The sequence below is a fragment of the Lagenorhynchus albirostris genome, chromosome 6 (genome assembly GCF_949774975.1).
Source record: "Lagenorhynchus albirostris chromosome 6, mLagAlb1.1, whole genome shotgun sequence".
NCBI classification, from domain to species: Eukaryota; Metazoa; Chordata; class Mammalia; order Artiodactyla; family Delphinidae; genus Lagenorhynchus; species Lagenorhynchus albirostris.
This window is the reverse complement of record NC_083100.1, coordinates 14,355,596-14,372,334: the sequence shown is the minus strand read 5'-3', so window position 1 is coordinate 14,372,334 and position 16,739 is coordinate 14,355,596. Positions and strand designations below refer to the sequence as shown.

Below are 16,739 nucleotides of genomic sequence, written 5' to 3'. Positions count from 1 at the left end.
TAATGAAAACAGCCAAAAAGAACTGGAAGAAAACTGCTTTTCATGAAATATCTCTGGAAATGGTGTAAAACTGACAGCAAATATGGACATGAACCCATCCTTCTGGGGGGCCTAGATGATTTAGCGTTAAGTGAAGAGGATGGTTTAAATTGCTGTGAAGTTTTAATTTTAATCATCCAAACGGCAGTCATTTGGGGTAGTAGTAAACTTTAAATTTAAACATATATTAACTATTGGCAACAACTCATTACTTTCTTGGTCGCTTTATGGCCATAGACATTTGTGGCAAATCAGTAGTTTACCCACAATAAGATAACTACTATTTTAATTCCAAAACATAGATCAAAAGGAGGACCACAGGCTGGGCCATGATTATGTGATTCGGTGCCATTTTCTATCAATCCAAACGAAAGCCAAACACATAACAGAAAAACTTATTTAGCACTTGATACATCTGAGTAGTCTTCCCTTGCTTGATTCTAAAGCATGTGGTACTATTTTAAATATCTCATGCTGTGCATTCATTTGTAGCACACATTTTTTTATAAAGGCTTTCAATGGAAGAAAAAAGTTTTACTACACCAGACGCCCAACTCTCAAAGAGAAACTACTGCGGGGCATTTGTCTGTTGCTGACAGCCTTGACCTTGCCATCACTAAGATACACAGATACCACAGGCAGCCTTAGGCAAGAGGGAGCGCTACGTGAAACAAATCCCACAGAGCAGTAGAAAAATTTGAGAGCGGCAATTCTGTAACATTTGGGGCATCCTGAGGCAACTTTGCGAGTATTATAAGGATTATGAACCCTCTCCAAACACACTGTAGCCCATTTATGAACTCCAGGGTCACAGACCCTTCTTATGTTCTCCTGTGGGGTCTGCAAAGAAACCATCACCAGAAGAGTCGTTCCTTTCTTTCTTTCTTTCTACAACAGAAAGTCTTTTCTTTCACTTTGAAAAGCAAAGGAGTGAAGGGAGGGGTCTGCGCTAATGAGGTTTAGGTTTTCCGAGATTTTGTATTAAAACACCTAGAGCACATCCCAGCAGAGAAGAGCAATTCATTTAGCTATTATCTTTAATAAACCGACTTTATAGCAAAAAAGCAGAGATAGAAATTCTTAGATTTTATGTGAAATATGTAGGAATCGTACAGTCTTTGGATCTCAATCAGCAATTTCCAAGCAGATTCAGAACTAGCTGCTGAGACCGGGAGGCGCTGCAGGGAAGGATACTGCAGACACGAAGTCCAGGAGGTGGAGAAGTGCCTCCCCAGCATGTTCCCGCTGCGGGTGCACATCCAGCTGACGCACTTGTCGTGACCCGTGCTGATCACCCACTCTGTGGCCAGGCTGAAGATAATCGCGGTCACCCGGTTCTGATGAGCTGCGGGGGCAGAAAGGGAAAGTCTGCGCCCTTCAGGAAGAAACGTGACCTTTGGAGTCCAGTCTCTATGGGTGTGAACTGAGGCTCCCCTTCTCCACTTGGTTGGCCTGCAGACTCACAGGCTCAGCAGTCCTATCCCGGAGATGCCCGCACTCCAAACAGGCTGCGGAGCATCTGCCCGCCCCAACCCAAGATCTATCGCAGGCTCTCCGTGGCCCTGCCCTCTGCCTCCCTACGGGGAAGACCATCAAAAGCTACAAATCATTACAGAGTAAGGCTCAAGAGGGATTCAAATAATATATTAGAGAACTGATTAAAAAACACACATACAACTCTCAATGAATTCCATAGGGAAAACAGCAGTCTTATCTCAACAGAATAGGTTTGTTTGTTTTTTATTGTCTATACCTTTAGTGTTTTGACTCTTTAGAATAAACAGTGGCATTGTAAAAAAGGGCAACGGAGATTTTCTGAAATTAACTTTGTATTATTTTTAAGATGAAGCATTTGTAAAGTTCTGCATCCCAAAGCAATAGCTGAGCATGAGGAAGGTGTTCTATTATCTAACTTCTAGAATATTTGTATTTCCAGGTCAATTGCAAGCCACACCAGGGCAGTGACCTGTCTACTTTATCTGGAACAGGATCTTGCATGCAGCTGGTGTTTAATAAATGCCCAGTTTGACGAATGAAGTCAGAGGCTAGACAGAGACACTTCTGACCTTGCTCTCAGCTGTGTAGGCTGCTTCAGAAAAACGGAGGGGCTCTCATAAATTAATCAGAAAAATCAGAAAATACTACAACTCCCAGGAAATATGGGCAAAATCATGAACAGATATTCATAAAACATGACAAATGGCCAACATTAAATAAAGCCTAAATAATTTTAAAACTGAGAACAATTTTTGACTATCAAACTGGCAATAAACATTTATAAAGATCAATATAGACTTAATGAACAGGCACTCTCAATCACCACTCATTAAAAATTTACACTATTGCTGGAAAGAGTTTTGCAAAATAAATCCAGAGTATTAAAAAAAGTTTTAAAGTTTGACCCAGTTATTCTACTTTTAGTAATCTGTCTTAAATAGAAGTAATGAGTTACAGAATTAGAGTAAGAGTAACCATCAAGGACACACACACACACACACACACATATGTGTATATACATATATATGAAATAGACACACTCACAGATATGTATACACACATATACACACCATCATATATGTTAGTATGTGTTATCAAAAAATGGAAGCAGTATACATTTTCAAAAACAGAGGAATGGTTAAATTAAATCTGCACCCAATGGAATACTATACAACATTTCAAATGTTAATGAGCAGGAAAAGGACGGTAAATAACTCTGATGAGCTAATAGCCTCCCACATAACTGGGGTAACAACACTTTTAAAAAGTTAATGTGAAAACCTAATTTTGATCATAAGACATGGTATTCTAGTTGTGTGTGTGTGTGTATTATAATTACCTGGGTAGGTCTTGATAAAGTTCATTTTATTAAAATCTTCAGAAACGTGAAATTCCTAAAAGTAAACACATGCAATAAGAAAACAGTTATGGTTTTAAAAACAACAGGACCTTAACTTTCAAAAGGAAGTAAAATCCAAAAATGGCCACCACCAGCCTTGGGACTCAAGATTAGCTACGTAAGAACAGTAGGGAATTGCTTCTTGGTCCTGTCCTCGGGTTACCATTTCTTTTGGAACCAGACAAGTAAAGAAAGTGCTGCTGACCAGCACAGCATTTTTGTCCAATTCTTCCTCTACAAATGAGTGCTCTGTATTTCCTCTCCCTCTAATTGCAAAGGAGGTATCTTGTTAATTTTGCTCTCTTGGCTTCACTAGAATTTCCTCAAGATGACACATACAAAGTAAAACTACAAAGACCCATTACTAACAGAATTCTCAGCACTAATGAAAATAAGGCATTGGGTATCTGAGGCAATAGAAGAGGAAAATTACGTATACTTAATATATAAACACACACTAAAAAGGAAATTTAGACACTGTGGGTGGTTTTTTTTTTAATACTCCTGTATCTTCCAAAATTTATATAGACTATGTAATACCTTATAACTAGGAAAAAATTAAAAGTACATATTTCTTAATGAGAAAATGAGCCTCAGCATAAAACTGAGAAGATAAAACTCTAAAGAAAAAGCACTAATTAAAAATTCTATTGATCAGCGCTAAATTGGTAAGTCCTTAAGGGTCTCGATAACATGGACATTATGAATTGCTGATTGGTCAGGAAGAAAAAAAAAAAAACCCCACAAAGGAATACTGATTCCTTGTCCTCCATCTTGGTTTTTCACAAAGTACAAAAAGGTATCAGCATTTTATACGTACTAATTTCTACTTGGGGGAAATCAATAGATTCATACTAACTAATAATAAATTGAATTTACATTGCTCCTTTCCACTGAGGAGCTATAAGGGTTTTTATATGCCATCCTATAACTGCAGAGAGTACCCTTGAACCACGAGCCACAAGAATGGTCCCTAGAGAAATAAATGCATGACCACTACCGCCACTGGAGAAGGCATTTGAGGCTTGCACTCGTGGCTTCTCATTATATGTGTGCACACATCGCCACGATATTCCTATAAAATCTTCAGAGGGAGAAAAACAAGACCACTGGCATTTATCACTACACAACGTATACACAGCAGCCCCAAGCAGGTGGGTGCTGACCCCCAAGACCGCAGCTCCCCAGCCCTCCCCGGCTGCCCACTGTTGCGTGAACTGCTTAAGCGGAGAGCCTGTCCTTTCTCTTGGCTTTCTTTCTTGGCCCTTAAACACACTCAAGGCTTCTTCTCCTTTACTTTAAAAAGCAAAACAAGTAAACAAAAAAACAACAAAATTGTCTTAACGATACCCAAACTTTCTTCATCCCCTACTCAGCCAAAACCTTCTCTACAGATGAGCCCACACTCACCGCGTTCAGGGTCTCTAGCTGCTCACCCCGGTCACTCGTGAATCCACCGCACCGCAGGGCACCACCCCCGCTGCATGGGAAGGGTTCTCCCTGCAACCACCAGCTGCTGTCTAGCTGCCATCCCCAAGGTCGTGTCCCTGCTCTGATCTTAGGCCCTCTTCCCACATGGCCCATTCCGTCTCTGTCTCCCCTGTGGGTTCCCACCCCCCTGACATTCTCTTAAACGTTGATATTCCCCAGGGAACATGACCTTGGCCCTCTGCTCTTCTCGTCGTACCCGCTATCCCTAATTGATGCCAGCCACAGGCGTGGTCTCCACTGAGACCTAAATTGGGAGGACTCCCAACCCCAGCCCAGGCCAACCCCTTGGGCACATGAATCCAACTGTCAAAACTGAACCTGACACCTTTCCCCTCAATATCAGCATGTCTTCTGTCTCAGGGAGCAGCTAACCGTTCACCATCATCTTGGCTAGAAACCGGATGCCATCTTATCAGCACTGCTCTCTATTAAACACCTACATCTAATCAAACATCTTCCACATATCGGCACACTAAGCAAACAGACAGACACCTGACCGTTCCATCCTCCCCGACTTGATGCTCCTCAATGGCTCCCCATCATGCAGTGATTCCCTAATGCACTCGATCCGAAGGGTCACCGAAAGGACTTGCTAAAATACAGATTCCCAGGCCCCTCCCTAGTGCTTCTGAAGCTGTGGGTCTGGCATGGAGCCAGGCAACGCGAATTTCAGGAGGTCCCCTAAATGATAAATATGACTGACTGTGCAAGCCTGGGAAACTCGGCTTACACGATGTAGTCCAGGCTCCTTAATGCACACGCAGGATCACCATTTCCCCTTCCTTCCTGGCTGCCTTCCTCATCAACCCCGCTCCTAAATCAGTCATTCAGGACTCAGGCCTGGGGCCTGTCTTTTCTCATTCTCTCCCCAGGAGATCACAGCTATTCTTTTTTTTTTTTTTGCGGTACGCGGGCCTCTCACCGCCGTGGCCTCTCCCGTTGCGGAGCACAGGCTCCGGACGCGCAGGCTCAGCGGCCATGGCTCACGGGCCCAGCCGCTCCGCGGCATGTGGGATCCTCCCGGACCGGGGTACGAACCCGCGTCCTCTGCATCGGCAGGCGAACTCTCAACCACTGCGCCACCAGGGAAGCCCGATCACAGCTATTCTTATGGCTTGAAAGATGCCCTATGTGCAGATGACTCCCCAGCCCGGGCTCCCACTGGGCTCCAGGCCTGCAAATCCAATGCCAATTCCGCATCGCCATTGGTTGTCTCACTGGTATCTCAACTGTACAGCTGGTTCCTCACTGTCTTCTTTCCCTCTAAATGCCCCCTCTCCCCACATACCCCTAAGCCTTTCTCTTCTCAATAAATGATACCTCTGTCTAGCAGTTACTCAAGCCAGAAACCTGGCCGTCACCTGAGTTGCTGCCCTTCCTCCCCTCCCCACACCCAACCTGCCACAGATGTATGTCCGTCATCTGCTTCTGTCCATCATCACTGCCACTGCCCTCTCACCCAGAAAGCGACAACACCTGACGTTCCCGCCTCCACTCTTGTGGCCCCTCGATCCACTCTCCACTCAGCAGCCAGAGTGATCTTTTAAAAATGTAAATTAAATCACGCCATTCTTCTGCTGAAAACCCTGTAAGCGCTTCCCACAGATTTACAAAACTTAAAACTTCACCCAGACCCACAAGGCCCTGCGTGACCTGGCCTCAGCCCACTTGTCCCATCGCCCCTCGTCCTGCCCCGTCGCTCAGCACCATCCAGCCAAGACGACCCCCTTCACGTCCTCAGACACAGAGATCTTCCTGCCTCGAGTCTTTACTTGGACCTTCACTTCCGGAAAACTTACTCTGGCTCTACCTGGCTGTCTCCTACCTGCCCTTCAGGCCTCAGCTGAATGTCACACCCGTGGATTCTGTTTGCTACGAGCGGGGCCACACATCTCTCTGGATTCCCTCTTTCACTGCGCCCGTTCACTTCTTCACAGCACCTACCACAACCTGTAATTTCGTGTTTACTTGTATATTACCTGTCCCTCCCATGAGACCGTAAGGCTCCTGAGAGCAGGGACCATGTCTACCTTCTTCTTAACTAGCACTCTGCATGACACCTAGTGCTGAATGCAAGGCTCTCTGTGACCCGCTCCAGCCATCTCTTCAGTCTTATGTGCTTCACGCTGCCAAGCTGCTTCATTCTTGTTCCCTGCGCACACCCTGACTTTGAAAACCCCTCTGTCTTTGCTCATGCTGTCCTCTGCGTCTGGAAGTCCTCCTCCCTCTTTCCTGGTTAACTCCTAGCCATCCTCTATGACTCAGCACAGTAACAGGCTGGCCAGGTGCAGGCACCGGTCTGTGCTCTCACTGCTCTGTGTGCAGTTCTATAAAGCAGTGGTACTCAAAGCGCAGTCTGCGGACCACTGGTCCTGATGAAAGAAGCAGAGAAATAGGGAATGTGTGTTCAGAAGCCTTTACAGCAATTTAATATTATTATGACATCCAAGCAGACAAACCAGCAAATTTTCTCAATCAACAATGTAATACCCAAAATATCAATCCAGCAAACTAAACTCAAAGCAAACCGAAGGAAAAATAATAGAGTTGAAATACATTATCAGAGAATCGAAAAAAACAATAGAGAATCAATTAAATCAAAACTGGTTCTTTGAAAAAAATCAACAAAATTAACACACATTTCGCCAGAGTGGGAAAGAAAAAGAGAGAGACGACTCAAACTACTAAATTCAGTAATGAAAGGGGGAGCGTTACTATAAACCTTACAGAAAGAAAAAGGGCTGTAAAGGCTGCTATGAACAATTACATGCCAACAAATTAGATAAGCTAGATAAAATGGACAAACTCTTAAAAAGACATAAACAACAAACACTGGCTGAAGAAGAAATAGAAAACCCATAACAAGTAAACAGATTAAATTAGCACTCAAAAAACTTCCCAGGACGAAAAGCCCAGGATCAGGCGGTTTCACTGGTGAAACTCTTCCAAGCTGAAGGTCCAAGTATTTTACAACTCAACAATTTAAGAAAAAAAAAAAACGCAAAGGACTTGAATAGATATTTCTCCAAAGAAGATATACAAACGACTAACAAGCACATGAGAAGATGCTCAGGATCACTAGCTATCAGGGCAATGCAAATCAAAACCGTAATGAGATACCGCTTCACACCGACTAGGATGTCCATAATAAAACAAAAACAAACCCAGAAAATAACAAGTGTTGGTAAATATGTAAAAAACTTAGAACCTTTATATATTGCTGTTGGGAACGTAAAATGGTATAGCAACTTTGGCAGTTCTGTAAAAAGTTAAGTACAGAGTTACCATATGACCCAGCAATTCCATTCCTAGGTGTATATACCCAATAAAATTGAAAACTTAGGTTCACACACAAACTGTTATGCGACTATTCATAGTAATATTATTCATAATAGCCAAAAGGTAGAAACAACCCAACTATCCATCAACTAGTGAATGGATAAACAAAGTGTGGTATATCTATGTAACAGAATATTATTCTACCACAAAAAGGAACGAAGTATTAATTCAAGTTACAACATAGATGAACCTTGAAAATATTACGCTAAGTGAAAGAAGCCAGACATAAAAGGATATACACCTTATATGATTCTATTTACATAAAATGTTTAGAATAAGCAAATCTCTGAATTCAGAAAGTAGATTAGTTACTGCCAGGAGCTGAAGGAAAGGGGACTGTAGTGTGACTGCTAATGGGTGCGGGATTTCTTTTTTTCGGGGGTTGGAGGAGCTGATAAAAATGTTGTGGAATTAGAGTATTAACAGTTGCATGATCTTGTAACTATACTATAAGACCAATGAATTGCACACTTTAAACTGGTGACTTTTATGGTATATGAATTACATCTCCATTAAATATATGCATACACACACAGTTTTACCCACAACTAATCTATAATAAACTGAAAATTTAACTATCTGGTCCTTCACCAAAGACAGTTTGAGATGTAGAGACTCAAAGAGTTATATGAGCTGTTGGCTGAATGACTAGTCCCTAGTCTTATTTTCCTTCCTTCTCACCTTATACACACACACACACACACACACACACACACGCGTGCGTGCGCTCTCTCCCACACTTTCTTTGCCCCAGCCTCCTCCTTCATGGGTTCAGGGATCAGGGCTGCTACAGGACTCACGTCCCCTGTACGAAGGTTGTACTTTGTGGGCTAGACTGAGCACCAAACCATCAATCATGACAGCATTCAGAGCTCCATGGAACTCCAGATGGTCCCTGACTTACGATGGTTCAACTTATGATTTTTCAATTTTATGATGGTGCTAAAGCAACGCGCCTTCAGTAGAAACCACGCTTCGATTAATGTTGATCTTTTCCCAGGTGACTGATATGCCATACGATCCTCTCTCGTGATGCTGGGGAGGGGCAGCCGCAGCCCCGCTCAGCCATGTGATCATGAAGGTTAACAACCAACACACTTACCATCATTCCAGACTCACACAATCATTCTGTTCTTCACTCTCAGTATGGTATTCAATAATTACATGAGATATTCAATACTTTATTATAAAATAGGCTTTGTGTTAGGTGATTTTGCCCAACTGTAGGCTAATGTAAGTGTTCTGAGCACGTTTAAGGTAGGCTAGGCTAAGCTGTGATATTCAGTAGATTAAGTGTATTAAATACATTTTCTTTTTTTATTAATTAATTAATTTTTTTTTTTTAAGTTTTGGCTGCGTTGGGTCTTCGTCGCTGCGTGCGGGCTTTCTCTAGTTGTGGCGAGCAGGGGCTACTCTTCGTTGCGGTGCACGGGCTTCTCATTACTGTGGGTTCTCTTGTTGCGAAGCACGAGCTCTAGGTGCGCAGGCTTCAGTAGTTGTTGCTCGCGGGCTCAGTAGTTGTGGCTTGCAGGTTCTAGAGTACAGGCTCAGTAGTTGTGGCACACAGGCTTAGCTCCTCTGCGGCACGTGGGATCTTCCCGGACCAGGGATCGAACCCGTGTCCCCTGAATTGGCAGGAGGATTCCTAACCACGGCTCCACAAGGGAAGTCCCAAATGTATTTTCAACTTATGATATTTTCAACTTACAATGGATTTATCAGGGTTTATCAGTAAGTTGAGGAAGATCTGTAGTTTACAATTAAGCACTAACTAAAATCAATCCATTTTTAGGCCTAACATCTGTACTGAATGAAACATTTTCTAATGCCAAACAAGCAGGCGTTCATTGTTAGCTTTACGTACACTGTCCAACAGGAGTGAACACAGGAGGTCAGTATAATGAATACATCCTGGAGGCTACCTACCATCACGGCTCCGTTATCCTGGCCCACAAATATCCGTCTGCTGTCATGATGGTAAGCCATGGCCGAGCAAGGAGCTGCCAGAAAGACAAAAACCACGTTACGCGCAAAGCTAAGCATGGTGAGTCATTGTTCCAGGGACATTATTAAAAAGAGCCATAAAACTTAGGTTCAAAGGAAGAGGGCAGAAACGCTTTATAAAAAGAAATATTACTAAAATTCTGTTGTCTTAGTGTAAAGTTTTAACAATCTTCCAAGTTACTTTTATAACTTTGGGTGAAGCGAGCTCCATGAAGTTTCATCTGCTTGAAACTCCCACCTGTTTCTGGAATGGTCTGGGGTCCAGTGCTTAGAGTAGGTGATCTGCTACCCAAATTCCGCAGGTCATCCTGCCCCTCCCGCTTCCCCATCACAGGTAAAACAGCACCTGGCATCTGTGGAAAGAAGGGTTCCCGGCACCACAATTCCCTTTCCGTGGCATGTGAGCAAGCTGGGAAAGCCACTTTGGGATTACTTGGTTTTTTTTCCCAATGATGAAAAAAATGTTCCGTTTTGCGATGACTCATACAACCCCAGTTTGTGGGAACGCGTTGTGAGGGGTAGACATGTCTCTGCCCACAGCATGTCATGTGACTAGGACAGCCCCGACTCTTCCCAGGTATGCACCCCTCTTCCAGCTTCTACATAGTCTTCTGCCAGAAAGCATGGGCCAGAGAATGAGTTTCACAAAGGAGAAACTCTAAATCGTCTCCTCTGCTAAAAATCAGAATTAAAGTGATTTAGAATATGGAACATTTGGAAAAAGAAATGTTTGGGTTCACTTCAGGCTTAAGAATTTTAATTGACTGTGGAAAGAAATGCATGCTAGGAAATAAACAAACAAACTTGAGTTTATTTTGAAATAAAACTTCTTAAAAAAAGTAAAAGAGAAAAATCTTATAAATGAAGTTACCATTTGCAAACAGTTTAAAGTTCTCTAACTACAATGGCTGATATTCTCCACCAAAGGAAGAAAATAAACTACAAAACTGAGTCGTACTCAAAGGCAGAAACACAGCTGTGTGATCAGACCATTTCAGGTGCATTCAAAAAACTATCTCGTTGAAATGTAGAGACCAAAACTGTCTACACACAAAACAATTAGAACTGACTACAAGTTTGTACACCCTTATCCACCATATTGATGTTTCAAACTACAAAGAACGATAATGTTTAAGAATTATAACCACAAAGATATATGTATCTTCATAAAAAGTGCTTTTTAATAACCACGCATAAAATTATCTTTGAGAAATCAAATCTCTTTGATGATTTTAAAGATTCACTGTCATCATTTTTGCTTGCTTTTCAGTTGGTACTAAATCTTAATGCTTTAGTTTTAAGCTTCTTTTCAATTCTTTTTATGCCCAATCCTATAACTAACTGTACATAAACATGTTAAAATCTTTTGCGTAAAAATTACAATGTGCTGAGTAATTTTATAAGACTAGAGAATTCTCACATATTTTTTAAAAAAAGCCTCACTAGTTTGCTGTGTATCTAAAAATGTCCTGGCTTTTTTCCTAGAAGGGAAGCTTCTACTGAGATAAACTACACATATATATATTTTTTAATGTGAATGTTCACATAGTTTTCTTTTGTTTGTTTGTTTGTTTGTTTTTGCGGTACACGGGCCTCTCACTGTTGTGGCCTCTCCCGCTGCGGAGCACAGGCTCCGGACGCGCAGGCTCAGCGGCCATGGCTCACGGGCCCAGCCGCTCCGCGGCATGTGGGATCCTCCCAGACCGGGGCACGAACCCGTGTCCCCTGCATGGGCAGGCGGACTCTCAACCACTGTGCCACCGGGGAAGCCCCACATAGTTTTATAAATAAGCAAAACACAAATCATCTTTCAAATCAGTGACCTTTTAAAAAGGCACCATTGCAGTCTAAAATCATATGCTTAAAACTTTAGTTTTGTAAACAAAGGGTTTTCTGGAATATCGTCAGGCTCTTTCATTTATGTATTCCTTATGGCTGCTTTCACATTACAACGGCAGAGTTGAGAAGTTGCCACAGAGATTGTTTGGCCCATAAAGCCTAATATTTATGTCTGGCCCTTTGCAGAAAAAGTTTGTGGACCCACCCCATATTGCGGTGAGCAGCACAGTTTTGGAGTCAGGTGGGCATGAACTGGAATTCCAACCTCTGGCCTCAGTTTCCTTGTCTACGAAATGGTGAAAATATCATCTACCTTATATAGCTGTTGTGATGATTTCATAACATAGTACCAAAAGACAAAAATGCATGAGGCACATAGTAGATACAGAAACTAAGAGTTACATTTTTCTTCAGCTAAGGCAGACTCTGAAAGTTATTTTTGTTATGTCAGGTAATGTTCTGAATCCTAATTGGTCCACGTACAGCAACATTCTAAGGTTTGCTTACTGATCACCTCTGTTAGGTCACAGGAAACAAATTGGTGGATGACCACTAAAATGTCCTCAACTGGGTAATGTGCAGACAGTTTTTAAAACCAACATGGCCCTTTTCTCCTCAGACTTCACATTTAATTTTAAAATAAAACAGACAAGCAGTTATTTCTCAAAATTCATTCATTCTGTTTTCTTCTGGCAATGTTCTTGCAATTTCATCAGTAGACATTGTTCCAGATGGAGGCGATAAAGAGGCATCTGGAAGCAACAGGCTGCATACGTGTAGATACAAACATGAAGGTGTCAGTCACCCACAGCAGAGCTGTGTTTTTACTAGTCTTTCCAGCCACAGCGCCGGAAGCTACTTCGGGAGGGTACAGTTAGGCCAAGGTAGCAAAGGATGGCAACAGAGAAAGCAAAGCCATGTGCCCAAGACCCAAAAGCCAAGGAAGAGTGTGCACTACTACTGCTAGGTTCTGGTGCCCTGGGGGAGAAATCAATTACAAAGTGAACTAAATATCTGGGGGAAATACAAGCCAAGGAGTCACTGAACTGAACACTGGACAAAAATCTACCTCAGTCTCTCTCTGTTCTTAAGAGCATGAACTCCAAGGTTGAGGTCTCAGGAGATTGAGCTGTGGCCAGATTATGAAGTGCGGGTAATGGAGAGGAGGGAGGGATAACAGCAAGAGCATTAGCAGGACTGTCCACAAAGACGGCAAAACATCCCCCAGCACAGGTAGCAGGTCCCCAGGCTGTTGCTATTCCCAGCTATCAGATCTCTCACTGGGTCACTGGAAGTAAGGAGTTAACTGTCTAAGTTAACTGCCTTTTATTTTTCAGTTGGGTAAAGGATAGGCTCAGAGGCCCAGAGTATCCCACCTACCTCTGCCCTGCTCCCTCAAAATCCCAAATTAAATTTATCAAATGGGCTCCATAAGCACCTTCACAAGACATCAGCCGCTTCCTATTTCACACTGAGTAACCAAGGTGACAAATCCACAGACACACACGGACACAGGACGGGAGGTACTACTGCCTGGCATAGTAAATCATGATTAGGGTTTCAGGTAGTCTTAACACACTGCACATGGTAAAGTTTTCTGGTTCCTTTTATAATAGTTAGCTTTATACCAGTATTCCAAAGAGTTCACTTCATTTTCACTGAATGGTTATCAAGATAGAGAAGATAACCAGCCTGCTCAAGCTGTCGGTAGAAGGCAGAACAAATGAAAATCCTGATAAACTACTAATTATTTGTGGAAATGCTTATAGGATCTAAACCCTGCACGTACCCTGCGATAAATGTGCAAATGAGAAAGTGCTAGCCAAGAAAGGAGGTGCTTGGAAGGATGACTCAAGCTGATATAAGGAATTTGCTGAATAACTGGCAGCTCTGTGTTTGTAAGAAACTCCACGGCCCCTGGAATAACTCTTAAGGGAACTATGAACAGTGTCCACAACGTCTGGAACTAGCAAACACTCTTCTTTGGAGAACTTCGTAACAGTCGTCACTAGCAAACCGGCAAGCCTGCTCCAGAGCCTTTTGTCTCTTCCTAGGGGATCCTCTGATTATTGAAACCTTAACTGAGGAAAAGCCCTCATTAAGGACCAAAACCACCAGGAAATAAGCAGCTATGGATGCCTTCCGTGTGGCCACTGGGGTGGGGGTGGGGGGGCAGGACACAACCCCAGCTTGGACCTGGGCAGTATCCAGGCACTTTTTTCAAGAAAGGATGGAGAAGTGGGAAAGAAGGATGCAAAGCTGCTTAGATCTGCAGGAAGGGCTGGATTTAAATGTAATTTTATATCACTACATCTCAGGGCTGTTCTAAAATCTCAATGCAAAAGCTTTATCGTCAGGGTTTATTTTTAGAACATATTTGACTACTGAGAAAAATCTCCATTTAGAATGCGTTGTGCCTTGGACCAAATCTCTCAACAGTACCCAGAGTTTATGAAAAAGTTGGACAAAAGGCCAGTTAAGAAGGCAGAGTGTTCAGAGCCCTGTTTTAGTGTCAATAACAGCTATTACTAAGAAGAAAGTTACTACTAATATAAGTTGGCAAAAGGAAGACAAAGGAAAATGGAGGAGGTGGGAGGCTTTCCTCTTCCTTTTATTTTTTCCACTTCTGTTCAAGTCCACTTCACTTAAGCCGGTAGACCCAGCTTCATTCGCAAGAGAAAGGGAGTCTCCCTGTGGTTTAACACAGCCTACCAGAGGTATTAGGCAACTAAGAAGCTCATTTTGAAATCTAGCGGCATTTTTTTTAATCAGGAATTTTGAAATTTAAATCCTCAAAGACAGCTACTCACAGGCCATTGTGTGGTAAATGCTGGGCCAGTACTGACCGCTGTCTCTTTTCAGCCATACGCGGATAGTTCTGTGGAGAAAAGCAAAGAAAAAAACGAGTAGTCTTTAGTAATTTTACCTTCTTTTCTGCTCCAGGCAAACTTTTTATTTTATTTTCAGTATTGTTTCCCATTGACCTTATAACATTAATCAACTGGAAAAATTAGACAAATACACACACAGAGCATCATGGTATACTTTATACTAGAACATATGTGTATATACACACGCACATATTATATAGCTACCTACAGTATGTCCATACATGGCGAGTTATGCAGTAACTAGGAGTCAGGATTCTAAATAACTTTAATAATATGGAAAATGTTCATTATATATATAATGATATACAAAGAAAGCTGAGAACTATTAACTACTTTTCTTGGCAACGAACTGCAAACTGGGTCGCTTGGCTGTCTCAGCCAAATGAGCGTCGTAGACGTAAGTGGAAAGAAAACGTTCCTGGAGAACTGGGAGAGACGTGCGTACAAAGCAGAGCCCCCACCACTGCTCGTTCACAGATAATTCCCAGTCGTCTCAGCCCCGGGAGGAAATCCTTCCACACCCGTCTCTGAGCCTCTCCTTTCACCAGAACGCACACAGAGAGATGAGGAAATCCTGGACACAGGCAGGAAAATGACACACGACCAAAACAGCCAAAGTTTAATCCTTCGGCTTATCACCTCAGAAGAACACTATGGAATATTTCTCCAGCACTCATGGAACCTCCAGGAAGCTCCGGGCCCCTTCCTCTTCAGAGTGGGACACTCACTGCTTTTTCCGGCATAGCTGTGCTCTGCCTTCGCCATGACTCCTGTCTCAGTGTCCCTTATTGTCAGCTCTGTCACACTCTTGTATTTCTAACGGCAACACAGATTCTGGCCCACAGCCAGCACTGAATTAATGGTTGCAACCTTGAACTAAAATACAGTAAGGCTAAATGTGGACACTGTGTTTCCATTCTGCTTGAAGTTCAAGACAAGTAAGACAGGTCCATGAGGATAAAAATCAGAATAGTGGTTATTTCTGGGGGTGAGGACAGAATGCAGTGAAGGGATGTGAAGGAACCTTCTAGGGCCATGGTAAGGCTCTGGGGAGTAGGTGACGTGGGTGTATGCATCTTTCAGAACCTGCCCAGCTGTACTTAAGATCTTACAGATTACTGTAAATGATTAGAGCTAAATAAAAGAAAATAAAGACTAGATGTTGACTTTCACTCATCCAAATAAATAAGACGACCTGGCAGCACAGCGGGAATCATGCTATTTTAAAGGTGAACTGGCCATACAGGCCTTTGTGTAGGAACAGCCATTTGTAAAACACGACCCGTCTTCCAGCCACTGCTAACTGGTCATGACGGAACCCTCGGCCAAGTTGAATCCCTCAGAATTTTTCTCTACATCCCACCTCTGATCACAACTGGCCAGACCAGAAATGGGATCAGTCAGTTCCTTCCCCGGCAACTCAGAAACCAGGAGAGACAGAAATAGATCAGTATGTCTCCAGTAGTTGAAATGACTGCTTCTCGTCACACATTGTGCAAGTTGGACTGGAGAATTTTGTACGTTAATAAAAGGGAAAGAATGAAGCCGACCGAAGAGGAGAAGTAGTAGCGAGCTGGAGACAGTCCAGGTGGAGAGTCCCCCATGCCAGCTGCTCCTGAGGCCGCTATTTCCCTAGACTTGGGTTCCGTGAGGCAGATGCCCCAGCATCCTCACCATAAACACCCTCAGCGGCTTAAGCGAATCTGAGTAACCTTTGCTATTTGCAAGCAAACAGGTACTCATACACTGTGTCTGCGTGGGACACCATGAAGACTCTCAGACACTGTCTCTTCGTTCAAGCACCATTAAACAAGATCCTACGTGACGAAGTTCACAAGGCAAGGCACTCAGGCAGACTCCTTCAGGAGTACCTATATTGTGATAGGAAGTCCTAGAAAGTTCAAGTTCACAACCAAAATTAAAAGGGAAAGAGAGAGAAAGATCAGACTAAAGCATCTGTGAACAGACCTATACTTTTTACTGTTTGTAGTTCGACATCTTAAATCAAAATTTGACACTCTCTGAGGTAACGTTTTAAACCACTGTTATTATTTGTGGGTTCTTGGTTACTGTTCATGATTATTTAGTTTTCTTCTTCCACAAACCTCAGAGGTTAAGACTTTTTCATGGAACAGATCTTTCTAGTTTGAAACCATTTAAATGAAGCGATGAAAAATATTTAATGGGGATTTCCCTGGTGGCGCACTGGTTAAGACTCTGCCTGCTAATGCAGGTGACAC

General features: G+C 42.8%; 1 protein-coding gene across 4 annotated transcripts in view; it reads right to left on the bottom strand.

The window, feature by feature from the left end:
* The window catches only part of WDFY1 (WD repeat and FYVE domain containing 1), a 49,402-nt gene that overhangs the window by 18,222 nt on the left and 14,441 nt on the right, over positions 1–16,739 (bottom strand). For all 4 annotated transcript variants that reach the window (XR_009541033.1, XM_060151973.1, XM_060151972.1 and 1 more), the window contains exons 2-5: positions 14,419–14,486; positions 9,692–9,765; positions 2,876–2,930; positions 1,234–1,384 (exon numbers count right to left, since the gene is read on the bottom strand). Coding sequence is in view for 3 of the 4 variants with exons in the window: in XM_060151973.1 (XP_060007956.1) it covers positions 1,234–1,384; positions 2,876–2,930; positions 9,692–9,765; positions 14,419–14,486 (348 nt within the window). In the remaining variant the exon portion in view is untranslated. The remainder of the gene's footprint in view (positions 1–1,233; positions 1,385–2,875; positions 2,931–9,691; positions 9,766–14,418; positions 14,487–16,739) is intronic.